Source organism: Echinops telfairi, unplaced genomic scaffold (genome assembly GCF_000313985.2).
Source record: "Echinops telfairi isolate 266 unplaced genomic scaffold, ASM31398v2 ScPeMD7_443;HRSCAF=831, whole genome shotgun sequence".
NCBI classification, from domain to species: domain Eukaryota; kingdom Metazoa; phylum Chordata; class Mammalia; order Afrosoricida; family Tenrecidae; genus Echinops; species Echinops telfairi.
In genome coordinates this window covers 81,988,018-81,999,528 of record NW_022104341.1, presented here as the reverse complement: position 1 = coordinate 81,999,528, position 11,511 = coordinate 81,988,018, and the positions used below count along the sequence as shown (strand labels likewise).

Here is an 11,511-nt window from a genome sequence, read left to right as displayed (position 1 = left end):
CCCCGTCCATACCCAGTTCCAGGCCCGGCATAGGGCAGGGGAGGTCAGCTCCAAAACTCGATCTAAAGGCCGCAGGAAAGTGCCTGCCGCCTTCCCGAAGTCCCAGGCTCCGGCAGGAGTGGCATCTCCTCGGAGTCCGCACGCGGTCCGGCCAGAGGGAGCCCAGGGCGCGCTCCAGGCCCAGCTCCGCCCGCGGACAGCTCAGGCCCCGCCTCGCGGCGCCGCCCGGCCGCTCCCGCCACCGGTGGCCCTGCCCTTCCATCTCCGGGTTCCACCGCTGCTAGCTCCGTTTATTGTCTTCTGCTCCCGGGCGTAAGGCCCCCGCCACAACCCTGGCCCCGCCTCCTCTTTTTGGGTCGCGAGCGCCGAGCGCATCGAACGCAGCCAATGGGTGCTGCGGCGGCAGCACCGCGGGCGGTTCGATTGCCGGGCCTGGCGGGCTGCGCCGTCTGTTAACGCGCGCTCGGGGGAGAGGGAAGCTCATGGGGAGCTGCTTCGGCTGGAAGGCTTCCCTGCTGCTCTCAGCGCCCACTAGCGCCCCTCCGAGCCCTGGGCATTTTCCACCCACGCCGCGCCGCGTGGACCTCTGCTCTGACCTAGAACTACTGCTTCGCCGGACCCTGGCGCCTCGCCCTCTCCAGCCCCCAGATTTTCGGCCCAACCTCTCTCTCCTGGTTTGGGATTACCCTTCAATCCGACGTGGGATCATTATCCCGACTGTACCCTGCTTATTCTAGGGTTCCACGGACCTTCCCCTAGCAACCCCCGCCCCCATCCAGACCCCCTACTGTACCCTGCTTATTCTAGGGTTCCACGGACCTTCCCCTAGCAACCCCCCGCCCCCATCCAGACCCCCTCTCTTAACCTCAGTTAATTGGCGACTGACGCTTGCCGTTTGTGCCTTAACTCCAGCCCTGGGCCGGGTTTGCGCCTCCTCTCCACCCATGCCCCACGGTTTAATAGCCGGTCCTCCCAACACAGCAGCCCCCGATATACCAGGCCCGGGGCCTGTATTCTCAACTGCTGAGTGAGTGCCTTTGACCGTCGGCTGATGGCCACTTGATATTTCATGCTCCTGGGCCCAGGATGGTAAGTGTGACACAGTGGGACTGGGTGCGGGGGCCCGAGGTCTGGGTCTAAGGGGCCCAGGCAACAAGATCCTTGCTGGTGCCCAGCCTCCACTCTTTCCCTCCAGAGGAGGAGCTTAGCTCCCAGCCAGCTGGCTAAGAGGAAGCCTGAAGGCAGATGCTCGGATGATGAAGACTGGCAGCCTGGGGTTGTGGTGCGTACTCCAAACTCACTCTTTATTATTTTGTAAATAAATTGTGATGTAAATTAGGTGAAGGTTTAGTGAGTGCTTCTTATGTGCCAGGTATTGAGCTGGAGGAGGATAAAATCCACATCTTAAGGTACTCAGCAGAAGCGAATGCAGTCAGTTGTCCTGTTGACACAGCGTATTCCGGAGCAAAAGAGCAGATTGGGTTGGGCCCTTTCACTGCTTTGAGGCAGAAAGGTTCCCCAACTGCAGTTAGCAGCCTGCTCTCTGCTTCTGCCCAGAGTTGCAGTACAGTAGGATGTTCTGGGCTTACCTTGAGGTCCTGTGTTCACATGGGCCATACACTTGATGGGGTTGCCCCCTCTGGCCCCAGCTCATGCTGAAGTACAATGTGCCCCACTTTGGACCGGGCCTTGTGCTTTGGAAGCTTTGCTGAGACTGCTTATGGATCTCACTCACTCCCCCACTCCTACCAATTCGGTTCTGACTCAGGGATCCCATAGGAAAGGGTAGAAATGCTCCTGTGGGTGTTTGAGACTTAACTCTGCAGGAGTAGAGAGCCTCATCTTTCTCCTGCCGAGGGTCTGGTGGTTTCACCCTGCGGACCTTGCGGTAAGCAACCACTACGTCACCAGGGCTCCTATGGGTAGCAGCTACGAAAACCAAAGTAAATCAGACACTGTAGCGCGTCTTTCAGAAAGAGCTCTGTGAGCTCTGGCACTGGCCATTGTAACCGTAGACTAGAAAGAAGGATCGACTACAGAAAGACTAGAAGGGACTTTGGGGAGCCATGTAGGGAGAGGGGAGGGGCCTGGTGGTTTTGTGTCAGGTGTGCCTTAATAGGATTGTTAGCAGGTCATACACCTTGACAAACTTGTACAAGTGGGATCTCACCTGATGGTTTGGAACGAGCCTTGGTCCGACAGTTGCTCTGTTGATGTTTAGCTGGCTCCTTTACCTGTGAGGGAGGCACATTATCCACCCCTTGCCTTTTCCCTGGGTTTCAGATTTGAAGTTGGGGTAGCGTTCTTTGCCCCTGGGTTGTGAATGGTGTGGTTTGCAGCTGGTTTTTTTTTTTCCCTCCTGAAAATGCGTGTGGTGCTACTGTGCTCACTGTTCTGGTGTGGGGTGACTGGGAGCTGGGGGCTATCCTCTTGTCCCTCCTTTGGGAAGCTGGCCGGGGTGGGGGGGTGGCACATATGGTTGTTCAATCCTGCCTGGGGCTTTTGGAGTGGAGATCTGAGGGTAGCATGACCCCGTGTTCTTCACAGGCCCACATCATTTGCTTCTCCAGTGTGGATTCCTTGGTTTAGATAAATTACTTAACCTTGTTAAGCTTTGATTTTTCTCAGCTGTTATATGAGGCTGATTAAAAGTAAACTGAGATTCCAGAGCTGTTGTGGAGGCGATACAAGATCGAGTCTTCCACTTGCTGGCGGCCGTTATGGTGATCTCTGTATCCTTAAGCTTTAAACTTTCTCAATTCTTTCTCCTAGACTCCTAGGAAACGGAAAGGCAGCAGTGAGACTCAGAGTCAGGAATGTTTCCAATCACCTTTTCGGAAACCTTTGCTGCAGCTAACGAATCGACCACCCTGCCTGGATAGCAGCCAACATGTAAGTCCAAAAGGCGCCAGGGTATGTGTGCCGGTCCCTTAGCCTGGGCATGACTGGCCCCTTTAGGTGTCCTCACTGCACTGCGGAGTAGGCAAGAGGCAGAGCTTCGAGGGTTCTGAGCCTACCCAGAGCTGTCAGGGCCTGGGAGAGACCTGCCCGTTCTTTCTTTTTTTCCAAACCATTTTATTAGGACATAGTCCCGACATCAGACCCTTCCGTAGTTCAGTCATATCAAGCAGTGTTGTGCACTCCTACCATCATCAGTTTCAAAACATGTTCTTCTTGTACTTCTTGTATCAGCTTGCTATCAGCTCTCCGTTCCCCACCCACCTCCCCTGATGTGTTCACTTTTTCTTCATTCCATTTTTCCATGAACTTTGGAAGCCCCTTTGTAGGTGCCTGACTTGGAGTCTCCCTGTTTATAGATAGCTCCCTGGGCAGCAAGTGCCAGGTGGCGAAGGATAGGAGACAAGGCTATGGGGGAGTATTGGGACCAGGGTTGTCATGCCAGCCAGCTTAGCCTCTAACTCAGCGGTTCTCAACCTTGGGTGGCGACCCCTTTGGGGGTCAAGCGACCCTTTCACAGGGGTTGCCCGATTCATACCAGTAGCAAAATGACAGTTATGAAGTAGAAACGAAACTAATTTTATGGTTGGGGGTCACCACAACAGGAGGAACTGTATTAAAGGGTGGAGGCATTAGGAAGGTTGAGAACCACTGCTCTAACTCGACATATGGCTTCTTAGATTAGAGCCCATTGTTGCAGCCACTGTGTCAGCCCATCGGCTTGACCATTTTCCTCCTTTTCCCTGCCCCTCCACTTTACCAAATATGATTTCTTTCCCGAAGACCAGTCTCTTCTGATAACACATCCAAAATACGTCTCACCACTCGCACTTCTCTGGAGCACGTGGCTGGACTTCTTTCAGGACAGATGTGCTTGTTCTTCTGGGGCGTCGTGGGCCTTTGAATCATTTCACCAACACCGTAATTCAAAGGCATCCATCTTTGTAAGGCACGCCAAAGAATTTGCGCTTTAAGACCACTGAATAGCTTTCTGGTGAGCGTGGGAGCTGTAGGAGTAGAGGACGCCACGGGGAGGGTGCACGCGGGAGGAACGGAGGCCCATGAGCAGGTTGTTGCCGTTGGCTAGGAAAGAGAGGGTTGTGGCCTGGTTTGGGTGGTGTGGGGAGATTTGCGAGATGCCTAAGGCTTCTAAAAGGAAAGACTGGACTGATTGCATGTGGGGAGAGGGACAGCTTGAGGATGAAATTGGCATTGCAGACTTGCTGTCGCTGAGCTGTGGAGCACAGAGCAGGGAGCAGGATTTGCTGGGAGGGAGGCCTGTGGGTACCAGGCCTAGGACCTTGGGACTTGAAAATGTTTCCATTCCTGTTAAAGTTAAAAGGCGGGGAGGAGGTATTCCAATTGGATCCATTGTCATAGGTTTTAGAAGAGGCCTGCCCAAGGCAGACATTTTCTGCTAGCTAACCCGAACTATTGGTTTTGGGGAGACTTAAGGTTTAAGGTGTAAAGATAATCTCAGGGCACTAGGCTCAGGGGTGTATTTGTCTCTATCAATGTCTAATTTTAAAATAGATCCTTAAAGAGGAAGAAGAGGCCCCAAAGACAGGAAAGCCCAGAGCTCACAAAGGTCAGTGTCGCCCTGCAGGCCTGTTAGTTTGAGGCCCGTGTGGGATATTCAGGGATGGGGGCAGTTACATGAGAATGGAGCCTAGGAGGGAGGTATGAACTAGACATAGATTTGGGGGGGCCATTCACCTAGAGATGGAGTCCCTTCCTGGGTGGTGTAAAGTGTTAATGTGCTTGGCTGTTAACTGCCAGATTGCTGGTGAGAGGCCACTCATATTTTGGAAGACAGGGTTGGTGGTCTGATTCTGAAAAACCAGGTTATTGAAAGCCCTGTGAAATACAGTTCTACTCTGACAGGCCCAGGGCTGCCAGAAGTCAGAAGCGATTCAGTGGCAACTGGTGGTTTAGTTAGAGATGGTGTTTGACAGCGCAGGGTGAGGGCGAGTAAGCAGCGATCAATGGAGGAGCTGAGTGCCACGCCTGTGCTGAGGTGAGGCAGAGCGAGAAGAGGGTGTTAAGAGGACTGAGCACGAGCTACCCCGGGGCGCAGAAGGCGGGGAGAGTGGTGGCATAGACGTCAAGGGCCAGCTCTGTCAAGTGAAATAAGATAAGGTGAGAAACATATCCATTGGCCTGAGGGTCCCATGGGCTGTTGATGATCTTGGTCAGAGTCATTGTAGAAGAGGAGAGGGAGCAGAAGACACGGGAGGACAGGAGGGAAAGGAAGGGCTCTCAGTTATCGAGTGCAGCTCTGACAGAAAGGAGGTGGCTTTAACGGACAAATATATCTTTTCACAATGTAGGAGGCGAGACATTTGAATTTGGGGTTCAGGATCTGGGAAAGGCTTTCTCTCTGTTGGCTCTGTAGGAAGTTTTATGTCCCCCTTCATTTGCTATCCCCCATCTCCCCGTGCGTGCTTGCGTGGTTCCATAATTTGCTCTTTTGTATCTGAAAACAACACCCTACGCTAATGTGTCTTCATCAGCCTGTTAAAACCCCTTCCCAAATAGGGTTCTCCCCATTGTTACAGGTAGAAGGATTAGGAATGGCAACACATGCCTGTAGGGGACACCATTCCATCTCTAACAGGACTGGAGGTGAGAAGATGAGATCAGAGGCACTTTGGTGCCTGAGGTGGGGGCGAGGGGAGCAGCCTTTAATGTAGCTGGCCCAAAACCTCAGGCTCCAGTGAGCTCTCCCTCCATCTCGGTCACCACCAGACTCCGCTTCCACTGGAGTTCTTTCTGGCCCCAAACTAGCCGTGTCCTCGGGCAGCGTGTGTTTGGCGGTGGGCTACTTCGCCCTGTGTGCTCATGGAATTTGGAGTAGCGGGCCGCATGGCCACGGGTCGTCCCTGAGTAACCCCGTAGGTGCTTCGTGAGCTGCTTAGTGGATGTGCCCCAGTCACGGTCCCTTTCCCTCTCCCCTGGTCCCCTGGGGACAGCGACGGGTCTGCCGCTGTGATGGTTTCCTTTGTCATTGTGGTCCCCCATATCTAGATGCCTTGCCTTGTCTGCATCCTGTGTAAGACTTAGTCGGTATATGTATTTGGAGTCTTTTTTTTCCCCTCATAGAACAAAAGGCAGCTGAGAAAAGGCTAGTCCAGGGAGAAGTTGGAAGAGGAGAGACTGGCAGAACTGATAGCAGGCCTATACATACGCTGCGGCAAAGGGACATTTGGTCTCGGGCAGTCAGTCAGTTACCTGCCAAGATTCCCAGCCTGGGAAGCCCTGCGGAGCAGTGCGCTGCTGCCCTGTAGGGTCACTGTGAGCTGGCTGGTTTGGTCTTTGGGTTCGGTCTACGTGGGGAGGAGTGATGCCCTCCCACTTGTTCAAGAAGAAAAGGACGGGAAGAATTCTCGGCACTGAAGGAAGGCGAGCATGCGTTCCTCCCTGCCTCTGCCCGAGGGGAACACTACCAAGGCCTTCGGACTGGTTCATTGCTGAGAATTGCATTTCCACTCTAGATCTTGGTACTGAGTCAGAGCCTACATTTCCACAAGATCCCCAGGTGATTGTTAGGTAATAGTGTCCCCAGACCCTGTCCCTGAAGTGGGCCATTCCATGTCTCAGTTGTGGGCTCCCCTCCTGCCACAGTTCCTCAGGTTACTCCAGCCCCCCCCAGCCTGCTCTTCTCCCTGTAACACCCGCGGCCCCTGGGCTCTACTGGAAATTCTTGTCAAATTTTAATTGTCTTTTATTTGAAAGGCTTAAATCTAGCCCTTTATGCCAGTAATCTTGAAAATGATATTTCAGTTTTAGAATTGAAAGATGAATTGACACCAAATTAGTAAGGAAATGATCTCTTTTTCCTTCTGGTAGCATCTTTCATATGTGAGATGGCGATTATCATTGTTCTTCATAATGATAATCACACTAATTAAAAACTCAATAAAATATTTTATTCCGCTGCCTAGAAATGTATAAATGAACAAAGGCAGGCTTAGCTTTGGCCCTAACCCTGCCCTTGTCATGTTTTTTCGTCTGCTAATGAGGTTCTGTCTGCTACAGTCCTTTTCTATCTTCCAGGGGATCAGAGAATATATTCATTACATTTCCCCCCTCTTTAAAATACATTGAGTTTCTAGGAATTGCTGAGGATCTCATGTGTGAAGAGATAGGTCAGAATACGAGTAGAAAATTCACAGCAAGACAGGTTTTCTTTCTTTCTTATTAGACTATCTTTTTGTGAGAAGGGAATTTTTTCCTGACCAATTTTTCCATGAATGTATTCCCATTGAAACTACCTTTAGGGTTTCTGCTCTTGATTTCTCCTTGCTCTCTTGGGTTCTAGCTTGGCTATTTTTTTTTTTCCCCCTGTTTAGATTCATGGGCTATTTTCCCTTCCCAGAGGGCTCAGGTGTGTGTGGAGCGGAACGTTCAGGCCAGTCGTCAGAGTCAGCTCAAGGGTCGCCTGCGTCCTCCTTTGCACCCCCTTCCCCACACTCACCCTTTGCTCAGTGTAGCCCAGAGACTAGTGGGAACCGGCTGCTAAACCAAACCTACTACCTCTGAGTGGATTCTGACCCTTAACAACTCTCCACAGGATTCCCAAGCCTAGAAATCTTTCTTTTAAAAAAAATCATTTTCTTGGGGTCTCATACAGCTGAGCCTATAAATCTTTATGGAAACAGCATCATCTTTCTCCTGTGGAGCTGGCAGGGGATGGGAGGTGGTGTGACCATCAATTTTGCAGCTACTCGGCTCAACGCCTAGCCCACAGCATCAGCACGGCCCCTTCAGGTGGGTCGTTAGTGCACATTACATGGTACCAGGAGCTCAGGAGTTCAGCACTGTCTGGTATCCATTGTTAGCCAGCATATTGTTGTCACTGTTGGGATTTTACTATTCCTGGTTGCTTAGTCCTACTACCAGTACCCCTTGAAGGGCTGTTTAGTGCCCAGAGGCGGGGCATTGTGATAAGAAAAAGATTGTGGGGTATGTTTGGGAAGCTGTAGCCCTATGTGGACATGGTTGAACCCAGGCGTAGAGCTTTCTTTTAATATTGGGGTTCGGGAAGTTGTATCTTTCAAGGTGTGTTGCACCTTAGGGAAAAGCCAGATGTTCTCACTGGTGTGGTCTTTCTTGAGTGGATGGGTTCTGAGCCTCGTGGTTGACGTTAGACACAAGTTATACTTTGCTGCCCCTGTGTGTTTCTAGAGTTTTACATTAAGCTAAACAATGGAAGCTCTGGCATAAAATCAGATGGGAACCACAATCTTCTTATGTCCTAGATATATCTGAGTGTCAATGCTTCTTAAATAAGTTTTTAGACTGTATTTGTAAGAATACCGCCCTCTAACCTCACCAATCGATCCTGAACTCCTGTTTCTCTTCTTTCTCTGCAGGAAGCATTTATACGAAGCATTTTGTCAAAGCCTTTCAAAATCCCCATTCCAAATTATCAAGGTAAAATCTAGACTTTTTGGGACTGGCCATGTGTGAATGTGCTTAGCTTAACATCAGCGCTACCCCCCAGACCAGCAGTGACTGCGCCTGGGGACACTCTCCCGAGGCCTGCATGAAAGCCCTGCGTGACAGATCGCCTCGACAGGGGCTGCCAACATCACCTGTCCCTCTGGGGCAGTGTCTGTGGGGACTGACTCAGTAGCATGTCTGATGAGCTGGCCTGGGTGGGAAGCATGTCAGTCTGCTAACACCAGAGCTGAGGGTAAAGATCCGCCTAAGACCTCTCCGACTTGAGAGGCCCTTTTAAGGTTCCAGACCTTCCCGGGATTGACAGGAGTGAGTTGAACCAGGCCCAGCACTCTACAACTTCTCAGTTATGGGAGAAAGGAAAAGGGGAAAAGCTCTGCTCTGAGGCAGACGGGATCAATGGTCAGGTCGAGATGCATGAACTGGATTGGGGGTGGGGCAGGTTCCTGGAGAGAGGGTGTAGATGGTAATGGGGCGTGAAGGCGAGGCTTGGAGCTGGGCTCAGGTGACAGATGGTTGGTTTCTAGGTCCTTTGGGCTCTCGGGCATTGGGCCTCAAAAAGGCTGGAGTCCGCCGGGCCCTCCATGACCCTCTGGAAGAAGGAGCCTTGGTTCTGTACGAGCCTCCGGGGCTGAGCGCCCATGACCAGCTGAAGCTTGACAAGTATGTGTGTTGGCGTTTTGGGGCGGTCCTTGAGAGGTGCACGTGCCTGGGAGAGAGGAGGGCTTTTGGGGGTGATTTCCTTTTCTCCTTGAGATGAGAGTGTTTTCAGAGAGGGGGTGGCTGGGGAAGGAGTGGGCTCATGTCCTGCTAACAGGGGGTCTCACCAATTGTTTCTGCTCACCCAGGGGAGCAGGGGGGACCGAGGTGATCACATAGGAAGCCCACCCCCCTGGCTTTCTCACTCCCAGAGCAGGCATTTCCTTCCACGGTGTCTCTCAGGCCAGGAAGGTCCTCTCTATCAGGCAGCGGCCAGTGTTCCTTCTGGATTAGCAAGACCACTTCCTGAGGCCTTGCCCATGCCCGGGTCTGGATTCTCATGTTTTCTTTGCTGGAACTTTTCAGGGAAAAACTCCCCGTGCACGTGGTTGTGGATCCTGTTCTCAGTAAGGTCTTAAGACCTCATCAGAGAGAGGTAAGTGGGCCGCAGGCTGAGCCTGGGATGGCGACAGTTGGCGTGGCAAGGCGGACTGAGTGCTCTTACCGCGCAGGGAGTGAAGTTCCTGTGGGAGTGTGTCACCAGTCGGCGGATCCCCGGCAGCTACGGCTGCATCATGGCGGACGAGATGGGCCTGGGCAAGACGCTGCAGTGCATCACCCTGATGTGGACACTTTTACGGCAAAGTCCAGAGTGCAAGCCCGAAATCGACAAGGCAGTGGTGGTTTCGCCCTCCAGTCTGGTGAAGAACTGGTACAACGAGGTTGGCAAGTGGCTTGGCGGGAGGATCCAACCTCTGGCCATCGACGGAGGCTCAAAAGATGAGATAGACCGAAAGCTGGGTATGGAGTCTTAACAAAGCTGGCAGCACGCCTCTAGCCAGCCTGCTGCTTTGTTTCGTATGTGATATTCTAATCGCTGGGGAAGGAAGCTTTTGGTCAGCTCGTTAGGAATGCGTTTTGATGTGCCCTTGACGCCCTTCTGTTGTAGAAGGATTCATGAACCAACGTGGAGCCAGAGTGCCCTCTCCCATCCTCATCATTTCCTATGAGACATTCCGCCTCCATGTCGGAGTCCTTCAGAAAGGGAGCGTCGGACTGGTCATCTGTGACGAGGTACTTCTCTCTCCGCGGTACGGGTGAGAGCTAGAAGGGGACCTCGGTAGCGTGGCCACCCAGAGCCAGTGCTAGTCACTGGGGACTGCTTCGGACGGGGGGGTGATTCCTCTGGGGAGACTGGGACGGGGACCCTGTGGTGGTACCAGTCTCCCACGACAGGGAGCAAACAAGGGCTGATGGATTGGTTTTGCTGCCTCTGACAATATTCTTAGTCTAAAACCCCCAAACCAAATTCACTGCCATCGAGTCGTGACAAGCCTTTGTAGGCCTCAGGGACATGGCACAGTGCTGAGGGAAGCGGGTATAAGAGTTGGACCTGAATTCAAAACTCGGCTCTGACCCTTATCAGGAGCGTGACCTGCACAAAGTACTTAGCCACCTGAGCCTTTCTTCCCCTGCACCACTCCGACGAGATGATGACAGCTGTCTCTTAAAGATTATCGTGGGCCTTACATGCAGTGACGTGAAGGAACTCTGACAGCGCCTGGTGGGTGGTGGGAGTTTGGGAAGGATCAGCTCTGGTTTTGGTCATGGGCTCGGGGAACAGGTTCCTGCATGCGCACACGCCCGATGTGGGCAGTTCGTTCACATAGTCATGGCTATTGGCTTCTTAATTCCTCTCTTGGGGACGAAAGGAAACTCGGTGGAGAATGCTTCCTGGCCCTTCCCGGTATTATGATAAATATATAAAGGAACACTTAGAAGGAAGGGTGGCTGGGAACTTCCTAGTGTCATAGAGATTCTAGGACAAGAGAACTTGGGCTGTAGCCATTGTTTGCACTTCTTGGGGAAAAGGAACTAAGGTCATTTTGTGTGCAGTTGGGGATCTAGTGAGCGAGTGTCTGGAATACTTAGGCTTATCTGGATTGTCCACCTTGACTGTGCTTTGGGACTGTAGGTTTCCCTAATATCCGAGGGTCTCTCAGACGGAGACCAGAAAGGCTTCTTTTTGCAGGGGGTTCCTATTTCCCAGTTGGCCTTTGGTCCTTGTGAAGAGTTATTCCGTGTCTGGCATTCCGGCATACTCTTAGTATTCCGATAGGCCCTTCCTCTAGGAAAGAATAAGAGAGCAGACAGGTCTGGCATGCACTTAGCTTGGGCCCTTGGCATCTCTGTGGAGCAGAACTGTGTCTGGAGTCTGGTCCGGAGGCCAGGGCGTTGTGAAAGAGGAAGGCAGGCTATAGGTATAGAAAGAGGTTTTGAAGACTGGGGAGCGTCCACACACGAATGCTCCTTTTCTTTCTCACTCTGCCCTGTTCTATGAGCTCACTCTAGGGCACAAGGGAGCAGGCTGCCTCTTGCCTCGTGCAGTCT

The 11,511-nt window shown here is 52.3% G+C and overlaps 1 protein-coding gene across 5 annotated transcripts in view; it reads left to right on the top strand.

Annotated features, from left to right (window-relative positions):
* Window positions 1-522: 522 nt before the first annotated feature.
* Window positions 523-11,511, top strand: part of RAD54L (RAD54 like) — a 21,605-nt gene continuing 10,616 nt past the window's right edge. For 4 of the 5 annotated variants that reach the window (XR_006680208.1, XM_045291902.1, XM_004699459.2 and 1 more), the window contains exons 1-8: window positions 523-1,089; window positions 1,196-1,282; window positions 2,773-2,892; window positions 8,334-8,394; window positions 8,949-9,084; window positions 9,487-9,556; window positions 9,633-9,921; window positions 10,070-10,194. Coding sequence is in view for 4 of the 5 variants with exons in the window: in XM_045291902.1 (XP_045147837.1) it covers window positions 1,087-1,089; window positions 1,196-1,282; window positions 2,773-2,892; window positions 8,334-8,394; window positions 8,949-9,084; window positions 9,487-9,556; window positions 9,633-9,921; window positions 10,070-10,194 (891 nt within the window). In the remaining variant the exon portion in view is untranslated. Of the gene's footprint in view, window positions 1,090-1,195; window positions 1,283-2,772; window positions 2,893-4,496; window positions 4,547-8,333; window positions 8,395-8,948; window positions 9,085-9,486; window positions 9,557-9,632; window positions 9,922-10,069; window positions 10,195-11,511 lie in introns of those variants that run through there. The other variant, XM_045291904.1, reaches the window with a different exon arrangement.